At 32.2% G+C, this 12,797-nt stretch overlaps 1 protein-coding gene across 1 annotated transcript in view; it reads left to right on the forward strand.

Moving 5' to 3' along the window:
- The window catches only part of apolpp (retinoid- and fatty-acid binding glycoprotein apolipophorin), a 47,351-nt gene that overhangs the window by 7,028 nt on the left and 27,526 nt on the right, over window positions 1–12,797 (forward strand). The window contains exons 4-22 of the mRNA XM_074117820.1: window positions 342–524; window positions 610–759; window positions 1,249–1,441; window positions 1,532–1,775; window positions 1,993–2,158; window positions 2,254–2,433; window positions 2,543–2,695; window positions 3,439–3,586; window positions 3,799–4,082; window positions 4,958–5,167; window positions 5,278–5,457; window positions 5,862–6,049; window positions 7,508–7,765; window positions 8,032–8,228; window positions 8,398–8,541; window positions 8,628–8,846; window positions 10,145–10,434; window positions 11,224–11,344; window positions 12,468–12,631. Coding sequence (XP_073973921.1) covers window positions 342–524; window positions 610–759; window positions 1,249–1,441; window positions 1,532–1,775; window positions 1,993–2,158; window positions 2,254–2,433; window positions 2,543–2,695; window positions 3,439–3,586; window positions 3,799–4,082; window positions 4,958–5,167; window positions 5,278–5,457; window positions 5,862–6,049; window positions 7,508–7,765; window positions 8,032–8,228; window positions 8,398–8,541; window positions 8,628–8,846; window positions 10,145–10,434; window positions 11,224–11,344; window positions 12,468–12,631 — 3,672 coding nt within the window. The remainder of the gene's footprint in view (window positions 1–341; window positions 525–609; window positions 760–1,248; window positions 1,442–1,531; window positions 1,776–1,992; window positions 2,159–2,253; window positions 2,434–2,542; window positions 2,696–3,438; window positions 3,587–3,798; window positions 4,083–4,957; window positions 5,168–5,277; window positions 5,458–5,861; window positions 6,050–7,507; window positions 7,766–8,031; window positions 8,229–8,397; window positions 8,542–8,627; window positions 8,847–10,144; window positions 10,435–11,223; window positions 11,345–12,467; window positions 12,632–12,797) is intronic.

Genomic DNA, 12,797 nt, shown 5'->3' on the forward strand with positions numbered 1-12,797 from the left:
AAACTTATCATTGAAGTATTGTTTGCCTAGTTACTGCTAAGTGTTCTAATTTACTTATATAAACTTACGACTTGTAACTTAGATAATTCAAATTTAAACTTGATTACGTTTTAATTTCTTATTTTGATCAAAAGAAGTCAGTAGTTTGAAGCACTTATCACTGTTAATAAAGAGGAAGTTTTTATCAACAGCCTCATAAAAAAAACCTTAAACAAACTTGTCGGCGATAGCTCCATTGAAGTCTACTTTTTTCCCATTAAGCAGGTTTTATCAGAATTTGTTCATGTAATATTTTTAAATTGTAACCACATTTTCAGTAATAATTTTTAATTTTGTTGCAGAAATACAATTTAGACAAAACCCTTGGTTCCACTCCGCTTAAATTTGCTCTCCAGAATGGAAAGGTTGTTGACCTTTGCACATCGGAGACTGAATCCAAAGCGGCTTTGAATGTCAAAAGAGCAGTACTTTCTTTGTTACAATCATCTGTCCTCAAGGAATCTGGATATGCATTTCAACATGAGGTAAAATTTCAATAATTCTGTTATCAATCTAAATAAATTTATCATCACAAAAATTTTAATTAGACTATTTTTCTTCCATCTATAGACAGACGTTTTTGGAAATTGCCCGACGAACTTTGAATTTGTTAAACATGGAAAATCCGTTATTGTACGAAAAACAAAAGACTTAACAAAATGCGCATACAGGGAACATCTCAATTTACAGTTTTCATTAACTTCTTATTTTATTCCTTCTGTAAGTAAAAACTTAGCAATAAAGATAGTATTAAAATAAAAAACTTAATGTTTGTAGCTGTTTATTTTATTTCTATATGAACGTTTTCACCAACATTGTTGGCTAAGGGTGTACTAGTAATTTAATAAAATATTAAACCAAATAACATCGATAATCTTATGAGGGGAATTAAAAGCTAAAAGTATGCATGCTTTTAAATACTTTTTTGTCCAAGTTTATTGACAAGATTATGTAGGTGATGTTACCTATTTCATTACTTTCCGTCAGATCTCAACTGTGATTTCAATAAATTCAGCTCAGCGTCTCGTCCCTATAACAATAAATTCATTATAAAAGTACTCTAAAAAACTTTTTCGCTTATTAAGTTTGAACTAAAAGTTTCAGCTATTTTATTACACGCTGAATTTAATTTATTTTAAGTATAATTAAGATTTTCTTAGTACATTCATATTTGATTGTTATATTTACTGTATACTGCTTTATATCCAGGATCGGCAGTCAACACCATTACTCCTTGGTTCGCTTAGTACAGAGCAAAAACTTGAAGGAGGTTTATTGCAGCATGCTTCTTCCGAAGAAGTTTATAACTATAATCCTTTGTCTGCAGCAGAAGCAGCATACAAAGTTCAAGTGAATACAAAACTCACTTTTGTTGGACAAATTGATAAACCAGCACCACCTAGTGGGTAGACTGTATTTAAACTGCTTACTTCTTTTCTTCTTCTTCTTTTTTTTAAAACTGGAAAATATCAAAATCAAATTATTTTTGCAGCTAATGCAAACTCTGGAAAGTCCTTGGTATTCCAGGAAGATCACCCAGAAGCTCAAAAGGGCGGTGTTCAGACTATGGTGGAACTATTGAGAAGCTCATGTGATTCTAGAATAGTAACTGAAGATGGAGCTTCCAAATTTTCTAGATTAGTTCGAGTGATGGGTGATTCACCTAAAGAAGAATTATTACAGGTTTACCGACAAGTTAAAAGCGGCCAAGGATTTAAAGAGAAAGATGTGGCCAAGTAGGTTTATTTTAAAATCTTGCTTCTTTTATTTAATTTTATCAATGCCATTGTGACTGAACCTTTGCTGATGTACTGCTTCTATATTTATTACATTCTCAGCAGTCTTTTTAGTTCCTTACGACTAAAATTTCTTATGTATTCTTCACGTTAACTATATAATATGTTTTACATATAACAAAAAGGTCACAAACAAGATAAATTACGTTTTTATCAGGAAAATGTACATGGACGCAGTAGTGCAAGCGAATAGTGCCAGCAGTGTTGAAGTAATGGCTGAACTGTTAAAACGTAAAGAAGTTACCGGAAGCAAAGCTCAGTACTTTTACTTGTTGCTAGGATCTGTGAAGCACGCGACAAGAGCAGCTCTTCTGGCTGTTAAGGTATATTAATAATCTTTCTGATTTTTTAAACAATATCCTATCAATTCAAACTTTTTGGAGAAAAGAACTATTAAGAATGGTATTCCTGGTCGCAGTCTCTGCTAGAAGAAGATACATCACCGGAACTATATCTAGGAGCGGGAGCATTGGGTGGTAGATTTTGCAGAGAACATAATTGTGCTAAATTTTCTGAAGTGGAAGCTTTCCAGACAAAACTGGCTGCACCACTTTTGACTAAAGGATGCAAACCAAACAACAAGAATGAAGAAGATGCCGTAAGTTTTTTTTGATCAATTTTCTAGTTTTTTAAATTTTTTGTATTTTATTTTTTTGAATTTAAAAATGATTTTAAAACTATCTATTAATGGCTTTCTCCAATTCCAGTTACTTGCAAGTCTAAAAGGCTTGGCGAACATGAAATATCTCACTAAGACAGTTGCTTCTAAGTTAGCTGATTATGCAGGAGATAGTGAACTTAAAGCAAGGATAAGGGTAGCCCTTTTCGAAACCATAAAAAGTGATCCAAACAAACCAGAGGTTAGTCTCTTTTCTTTTTCTTAAAACCTGTACAAACCCAAATGTAGACCTTATTTTTCGGTTATATTTATAGCCTTAGATGAAAGCACCTTCATTTAAATCAACCGAATTGTCGTTTGTGATGTTTAAGAGCCTAGGAATAAAATTACTCATAATTTTCTTTAGAATCATCTTTATCATTAACTTTTATTACTTTTAGTGCAGTTATTTACATGCTAAAAATAGTCTGCACAATTGTTAGTTTAAATGCTTACTTATTTGATTAATTTTAAACTATTTTGGCTCTGAATTAATTAGTTGATGTATACATATTGTATTCATACAGTATAATATATACATATGTTACTTATATGTATGTATTGTATATATGTATATAAGTCCAACTAAACAGCGGGATTTGGTTTAAGGATGAGTGAGATTTATATTTTAATTAGTAGATTACAATTTAAATTATATGATCATGTCAAATTTAAGCCTTTACTTCAAGAAATCAACAGAGTCAAGAGGGTCCGATATGTTCACGTACGCCCTTATACATATGTGCTAATGGACGAAAACCGAATCTCTGGTATCCATTTGCAGTCCTAATACAAACAAAATGTTAAATAAAAATGATGCACTTCAATAAGCGAAAGTGAAATCAGTGTTCTTTGAAAAATTATACCCCTGAAACCTTCATTTTTTCAAAGATTTATTTATAATTTAAATAGATTATAAACGGATTGTGCTCTTCTTAATTTCAGTTTAAAACAGTGGCGGGCGAAGTTTTTAAAAATCCATTAGAAGATTCTGAAGTTAGAATAAAGGCCTACCTAGTCTTAGCAGAATGTCCGTGTGGAAAAGTAGCCGCATTGGTCAAAACTGTTTTAGAAAATGAAAAAAGTTATCAAGGTATTTTAATTATATCTATTGTGGAAGGAGACAATTAAAAAATAATTATTTATTTATTTTTTAAAATATATATTACATTACCCCAAAAATTTATGCATAATAGCAACAGAATTACTGAAGTAATATATAATTTAAATATATCTTTAAAATAAATCACTAGATTTTAATCAAAATTCTGTTATTTAATTGTTCTAATGCTAAAAAATTTTCAGTTGGAAGTTTTGTCACATCACATCTAAGAAATTTAAGAGCTTCAACTTATCCGGGAAAAGATCATGCTAAACATCACTTGGGAGCAATTGTAAACACACAAAAGTACCCAGTTGACTTTAGAAAATATTCTCAGAACTTTGAAAACAGTTACAATTTGGATTTTATAAATTTAGGAGCGTTTGCAGAATCAAATGTGATATATTCTCAAGAATCATACGTTCCACGATCAGTATCATTGAATTTAACTACTAACTTTTTTGGCCACGCATTAAATTGGTTTGAAGTAAGTTCATTTATTTAATTTTCTGTTTTTCGGACAGAGTTCTGTCAACACTGTCCATCATTGGACAGAAGCATCTAAAAACAGGAAAAATCTAAAGAGAAAGCATTGTTTTTTTATTATTCAGTAAATTTGAATAGTTAATATAAACAAAATACAAAATTCTATAATAATACATTTAAAAGGGTACAGTTGTTCGTTTGATTAACAAATAGATAACTATTAAATATACTCTTGTTTTCAAAATTTTACCAAATGTATTATATTATTATTTTTCACGACATATCGACTGCTGAGGTCATTAGCGCCTCTAAATCATTATATTCTTCCCTCTCGCTGCGACCACTCGATCTGAGTCAGCACGCTAATCTTCTGACCTTTACTCCCACACCTTGCTCAGGAAGGCATGGAGGAGCCTAGATCTGATGTTCAAATGCATTATAATTATATTTCTTAACAAAGTATTGTACTTTAATAAATTATTACTCGTTAGCTCTCTTTGGCTAAATCTCCCCTTTCAAAAGGATCCCATAATTTGCATTGTGTGGATGTGACGTATTTTTGTCCTCTATTTAACTGAAGCCCCTGATTTTATATCAGCCGATCCACTTTCTGATTTCGAATCCTGGTATTTTCTGTACAGCCCTGGAATTTCGGTTGAGTTTTGACTTTAGTATTAACCGTATGTCTCCTTTTCAGAACTTTAAGAGTTCACTTCTTTGGACTTTGAAACCATTTTTCCATCATCTCTTAACGTTTTCATCGTCCCGGGAATCCATTGGCCTCAACATTACTTCCTTTAATCGTTGAGGGAGAGATATTAAAAATAAAAAAGAGAAATTAGTCCACATTCATTAACATACATATTAATTAAATAGGTGAACATAAGAGCGGAGAATTTAGAAAAAGAACTGGAAAGAGTGTTCGGACCCAGAGGAAAATTGAGGAAACACAAATATCACGAGGTATATGAAGAAGGAAGTGAATATGCAACTTCGTTGCTAGAAAACGCGGCAGAGAGGTATGAAAAATCCTTCAGGCCAAAAAGAAGTGTATCACACGATCAGCTGAATGCTTTAGCCAATAAGGTAACTTTTTTATATAGTAAATTTTTAACTAGAAGTAAACTTTCAATACAAAAATGTAAATTGTAACATTTAATACAACTTCTGAACTTAGTGACTGACTTATTTTGTAGGTTAACCTGCATCGAGAAGCTGACGACGATGTTGATGTAGATGTATCTCTGAAGCTATATGGGAATGAACTTTTCTGGGTGAAATATCATGGTGAAGAAAACAGTCCGGATTTGGGAAAAGGAATGAATAAGCTTTTTGAAGGACTAGACGATTCCCTTAAATCTGCAAAAGAGTTGAATGTAAGTACATAATCATTTTCTTGTACGCTAATCATTACAATGTCTTGTTTATTATGTGTTTGCACGAAATACAAACAACAAATTTATAAGTTTTTCAATGAATAAATAGTGAATATTATAAATTAAATCTCAATAATTTTAGATTTTTACCTTTGAATTGGCAAAGAAAAATTGAACACATTCCATTAAACCACTATGAATGTTTTTTATTTATGACTTCTATCCGGCTAGCTATACATACATATATGGTTATACATACATAAGTCAATTTTATGAATAACTCTTAAGTTTAAGCAATGACTTAATGTCAGGGTATTTTAATGTACATACATATGTATCTTCTAAAATAAATGGTATTTTTTTCATTTTAAATGATTTTATTAATTAATAAATTTGTTTCACAGTTTGATTATAGAAAACATGTCACTTTCCTGGATGGAGAAATTATATATCCTACAGGATTAGGTCTACCACTAAAATTGAAAGCGTTAGGTTCAACTGCCTTCAGACTTAAATTGGATGGTAAATTTGATTTCGCCGCTCTTGTAAAAGATCCAAAAAATACAGATGTCCGACTACAAGTGCTTCCAAGGTTATTAACTTTTCAATTTTTAAATATTTCCATGTATTCTTTCTTATTCCAGGTTATGAGTTATATATATATATATATATATATATATTAGATACAGGGTGAATCAGTAAGTAATGTCCATTGGCCTACTGTGTGTAGTACGAGTACGTCTAAAGTGGAGTCAACTTCATATTTTTCCCTGTTCTTGAGTGACGACACTAATTTTTTTCCCTAAAAACATTACTTTTTTGCAATGAAAATGTTATTACTCAGAAAGTTGTATTCCGAATTCGATTCTGATGACACGGTTAGAAAGACAGATAAATTTCCTAAAAATTGGTACCATTTCGAAGCATAATTTATTCTCCAAACCGCCTCAATCTTCCTCCGGATGCTGGAAAAATAAAAATAGTCGAAATTTTTAAGAAAACTCAGTAGGCCCTTATGTGATCATTATCAGACCTAGGTGCTGACACTTTTTATAGAAGTTTCATGTTTAATGGGCTTTCAGATGGTATATCATTTTCCAGGATTCCTTTTATCTTCGTATGAGAAATTACGTTTGTTTTACAAGAAAACGTGTTCACGAGCACTCAACAGTGTTAGTTTATCAAATTGTTTAATTCATTGAAAACTCTCTTAGATGGACCAGTAGTCAATTTTTAAAATAAGGAATTCAAAGGTTACAAATTGCACTTTAAAAAAAAAGAAAAAAAGTTGTTAAGGTTTATTCAGTATTTTCTTTTTCAACAGTGAAGTGGACCAATAGTCAATTTTAAAGTAGGCTTCCTTAAAATAAAGAAGTCAAAGGTTACAAATTGCCTTATTTTAAGGAAGCCTACTTTAAAATTGACTATTGGTCCATCTAAAAGAGAAAAAATTTCGATTATTTTATTTTTCCAGCATCCGGAGGAAGATTGAGGCTGTTTGGAGAATAACATGCTTCGAAATGGTATCAATTTTTAGGAAATTTATCTGTCTTTCTAACCGTGTCATCAGAATGGAATTCGGAAACTTTCAGAGTAATAACATTTTTATTGGAAAAAATTAATGATTTTAGAAAAAAAAAGTGGCGTCACTCAGGAACAGTGGAAAATATGAAGTTGGCCAATACGTCATTGAACTTCACTTTAGATGTACTACACACAGTAGGCCTATGGACAATACTGGTTCACCCTGTATATATATTTAAATGATTTAAGGTGCGTCAACATCTAAGGTTATTGGCGCCCGGAGCTTTTTTCAGTGCACTGTCGGCCTCCGGACAGTGTTCTCTCGTTAAAGACAATACTGTCCATCACCGGACAGTGAGCAGTAAGAAGATCCTAGGAAGAGAAAATCTAAGGGTCAGCTGCTGGATTCGAACCCGGATCCTCCGCGTGGGAGTCCAGTTCGCTAACCGCATAGCTAATCCCTTCCCCATTAAGTTTATATTATTTTAATTTTACGCTTAATATAATGTTACAAATCTTGTTACAGTGCTGCAGTTGAAGTAAGGGGTGATTTTGTTGTGGATGGTCTGGCATTTGAAGAAGGTGTAAAAGTTGCTATCAATTTGCATACTTCTACCGGTTCCGATTTAACATTTAGAGTGCTTGATGGACGTGGAGTTGACGTTAAATTTGGCTTGCCTGTTAAGAAACAAGACGTTTTATCAGTCAGTACTGATGTAGCTACTGTTATAAAGAAAAAGAATAGTCCGGAACATGTTGTACCAGTTGTATTTGATGTTAAAAGGTAATCATTGTATGATTTAAAATTTGTGATTCTAGATATCTTAAATTTTTCCTGAATCACTAAATCTTTGTCATATCTATAGATCATGGTACTTTCAAACTTTTAATTAAGATTCCTGTCATTCTGTGTTAAGAGCTTTTAATAGTTTTCTTTGAACTAGTAGTTTTATTTAACTTAGTTTTATAATGTACCCTTTAATTAACAGGTAGCTAATTCTACAAACATTGTGAATTATGTAGTAGGCTTAAACTCAAAATTAATTTCAGAGAAAAGTATGTTGGCTGCTTTGACCAACTAAGTGAAGTACTAGGAGTAACAGTCTGCGGAAAAGTAGACGTACCTTGGGAAGGACATAGGTCAATTTTGCCGTCGTATGGTCCATCAAAATTATCTTTACAAGTAGACAAAGATGATGATTCACTAACTTATTATCATTTTAAAGTGTACGCAGACGAAAAAGAAGGTATATATGCTATTTTGATTGATACAAGCATTTTTTATAACGAAAAGTATTTAATTTTTCCCTATTTAAAAAATATATAAAAAAACTTTCGCATAAGTATAAAAAAATATGAATATTAATATTTTATAAGTATAAATGTGTAAAAATTTATTTACATCTTTGACTTAAGGTGTAAGCAGCTTTGAACTACTTTTCGATACCCCGAATTCAAGAAAGACCCGCAAGGTGGCCCTTAATGTGGAAGGCTCTCTATCCGATAAAACTTACTTGAAATTGGATTTGAAATCTCCTTGGACGAATGCATTGTTTGACGGTAGGTATTTAAAATTTAATTTTATCAAATTTAATGATTATATCGCATGGTTGTGAACGTTATTGTTTATTTTTTTGGTCTTTTAGCTGCTTTAATTTTAAACAAACAAGAATTATCATTTAATGTAAAATTCATCCATGATGATGTTGAATACTATTTGAGAACCGGAGCTGTCAAATCACAGCAGGGAAATGTTGTAAAATTTGAACCAGTACTTGAGTATAAAGCTCCAGAACAAACCAAATCTGCCCTAATTGGAAGGCGTGGGGGGCCAAAGCATTCTGCGCAAGTTATAACTTTAACAGGTTTGTTAAATCTCCAATTTTTCAATTAACATTCATTTAATAGTTTGGAAAGGAAGGATATGTTCTACAATGTTTTTATAAATTAATTCAATTTCTTACTTAGCTAAAACTGAATCATAAATCTTGAAAATAAGAAATTTACGAAAGCTTTTCTTAACAATAACATCAAAATTTGGTAAGAATATGCACACCACTTTCCCTTACTATTATTCTCAATGTTTTAACTGATAAAGTAACTTCTGTCTCGGAATATTGGATCATATTTAATCCCTTGAACATTATTCAGATTTATCAAAATGATATGACGCCTTACAAAGAAACATCTCATCCAGAACTGTCCTAAATTGAATTTTTAGTGGGAAATTAAAAAGGTATAATTTTCCCTCAGAGCCATTTCCAAGGAAAAAAAAATCAAATAACTGATTTGAGCAATTTGTTGTAACTCAGAATTATTATTAAATTTTATTAAATTTATATCATTAAATTTAACCTCCTTAAAAGTATGTAAATGAAGAACCATACATTACTTGGCAATGGCAGTTAAAAGAAAATCTACCCATAATTACCCTTAATCAAATTTTTTGGAAAAACTTTTCCAAATTAAGATAGTATAGTTACATGCTTTGGAAAGTATCGTCATCCGTTTATGAGAAAATTTCAAGATTAAAAAAAATTATTTAGAAATCATAACTTCCGGTTGAGTGATATTTTTTCAAGTGGGATCTTTGCAAAACACCAAATTTGAACTTTTTGCGATGATTTTTTGTATTGGGTTATGGCGCTCAGCCACTGACTGACTAAAACATACCAAACTGTCAATCTCACAGAGTGTGAAAGATGGACACACACGAACACCTAATTGAAAATACTTCTTTTTGTGCTCGATAAGGATGTTTCCGCTGAAAAGTGAAAATTGAAATCTGCTTGATTCATTTATTTATAGCAATGGCGTTTTGTCAGATATCTGACGTATTTATGGTCATATGTGTATTGAACTAATACTTGAATCTAATTACAACAAATGAACTTTATCGAGCCAAACTACAATTTATTTCTTTTATGTTTTTAATTTTTAATACTAATTCGAACATCCAACTACAATTTTTTCTAAAATCGAAGTGATTCCTTTACTCAACACGCATGGTCTTCTTAGAATCTTAACTGTATACAGAACAGGATATAGATAAGTTTTTAATTATATTGTATTGTGTAATACAATATAACACTAGTCTTTCAATCATAGAGAAACCTTGAAAATTTGTGCTTAAATAAATATACTGAAATAATTAATTTTGTAGGCGCTGTTGTTGTTGAAACTCTTGAGAATGAGAAGAAATGGAAATTTGAAAGTTTAGCTCTCAATACTCCAAAAACGAAATATTCAATTGATGGTACAGGAACCACTACTCCACATGGTTTTGACTTAGACGTGGTTGCTCATTATGATAAAGAACATGTCAAAATTAAAGGAAATTTTAAGAGAAAAGATAAGAACGGCTACAATCAGTTAACGGTATTGCCATCTCAATATCCAGATTTCAACCTCAATGCAAAATGGGACTACTACTATGATCCAGTGAACGGCAAAGTAAATATAATTCCTATTTTCTTTTCTTCTTTCAAAATATGCCATTATGATCGATCTGCTGCAATATGGCAGCTTATTCTGAGCTTTAACGCCGCCAAAAATTCCCTTGGGAGTGTACTCCTCCCACATAAACTAAAACTAGCAAAACGGATTCTTTGGTGACCCCTAAATAGTGGTACAACATTTCTCAACACCCTCATCAATCGCCTTGCCTATCTTGAGTCCTGCCAATCAGCACAACTACCGAAAGTCGCAATTCTACTCAGGAAGTGTTCATCTCTATCCCTTTCATAAACCTTTTAGCCTCGACGCAACGTGCATGTCTCCAGGCTACTGCTTCACTGAACTATTCATCTTCTACCTAACACTATGCCATAATTATTTGAGGATCAAAGAACAGTATCGATGATCCCATCTTGGACGTCCAACTTTCCCTGTATGTCCAGGAGCTCAGCGGAGCTTTACACTGCTCAGCTTCCAGAACAAGGATACTAGCTAATTTTTTCGACTAGATTTTGTTTAAAGTTTGGGCCTAAAACGAATCAAGGGTTCTTGTGTTCTAGTTAATGCGGCGGGCCGCCTTTTGCTCGCCTTCTAATCTAGATTGTGTTTTGTTAGTACTGTTAATATAGATATTTTAAAGGAAAATAAATGTTTTGTTAGCAAAACTAAGTTATTTTTTATGTTTCATTTATTTATTGTTTACTGTTACTTCCATAATTTTATACGAGTATATTACTGGGCGGTCAAGACAGGCTTTATTTATTACAAATAATTTATTCCTTTCAGTATGAGAGCAAGTTGAACGTGATACATGGAACAGATCCGAACAGTGCTACTAACAAGTTGTTTGTTCACAACAAATTAGATTTGAACAAAAAGGATAATCATTATGGAACTGAAAATACTGGTAAGCCATATATTCATTAAAAGTAAATGAAAAGTGAGACCTATTGTTTGCAAAAATTAGTTTAATATTTAAATTAATTAAGATATTTTTTAAAAACGGCAACATGCAAACGAAGACATTAATTTGTTTAAATACCTTCAATAATGGAATGTTTGGGAGGTTTGGCTTGCGTTGAAAACAGGAAGCCACAAGTAAGCTGAAACTCCGGAGTCAGGTTTAGGTATAAAGATGCAGCTGGCTCAACAATCTTCATTTTATCTTGTCCCTGAGTGATTAGTGTTTTTCACTTTTCTTTTGTTTGTTGCTATATTTTTAAAATTACATTTGAATTTATATTATTTTTATTTCTTTCTCTGATGGAGACAATCCCCTTGCGAAGGAGAAAGAGCGCATCCTGCGTTTGGCCGCATTCTTTCTAATGTATCACCAGTCACGACAGAATAAGGTGAACCTAATCTTGTTCGTGACGTTTCGAGAGTTTTTTTTTTAATCATAAGGTATGGTCCTGTACATCCCGTTGGAACATCTTTCTCTCCTCGGGGCCGGTTGCCTCAGCGAGGTAATATCGCCCGGGGAGTATCTTCTGGTGCATGGGATGGCTTTTTGGCCCTTTCTGGTCGCAATTAACTTACAGACCTCTGTTACTCGTTTCCTCAGGCCTATTTCATTTGGCATTTAGGCCTCATTCTCTTCTACCTCAAAAGAGACGATGTTCATATAGAGATTTATTTCTCTATTTTATTTAATAGGGCAAAATAAGGGCGTAATCTTAGAAATACAGAGTAAGCATTCTAGTTTGCTATTAACACGCTCTTTTCCATTTAGTGTGATTTGCATTTTCATACGTGATTTCAACACTTGTCTCATAAGGTCTTGTAAAACTTTCGTAAGACCCTTTAATCAGTCCCCACTGCTGCCGCCAAAAGTTACGAGTGGAGGTTGCAAATCTCACTCAAACTCAGCATTAACAAAGTCAGCAATATGTGCGAAACATGCGCTAAACTTTACAAACGAGAAGAGTCGTAAAAATATATATCCATTAGGACTTCCTAATGGTTTAGAAATCTAATGCTATGTTTCTATCAAGTTACTTTTACAAATGCTTTTTTTTTTCTTATTACAGTTACGTACCCATTAGTAAATCTGGATGGACATGTGGGTTTCAGAGTTACAGAAAAAAGTTTGAAAACGGAATTGAGAGGGAAATTTGACAAATATTCTGCCCAGTTGCTGGTGCAAGGTGAAATAAATACAAAAAAAGAAGGAGATTACAATGCAGAAATTCGAGTGAGTTTCCTGCTTTTGAGAAATTTATTAATTGACAATTTCTTTTATTTTAGTATATGTACATATTTTTTCTAAAGGACGCTAAGAATTTTACTCAAAATTATTAGGAGCTTTTTATACATTTAAATGAGATTTAGTTTTAATTAAATTTTCTTTAGCTTTAAAA

Source organism: Rhodnius prolixus, unplaced genomic scaffold, assembly GCF_049639745.1.
Source record: "Rhodnius prolixus isolate KJV_2025 unplaced genomic scaffold, Rpr scaffold_2, whole genome shotgun sequence".
Lineage (NCBI taxonomy): Eukaryota > Metazoa > Arthropoda > Insecta > Hemiptera > Reduviidae > Rhodnius > Rhodnius prolixus.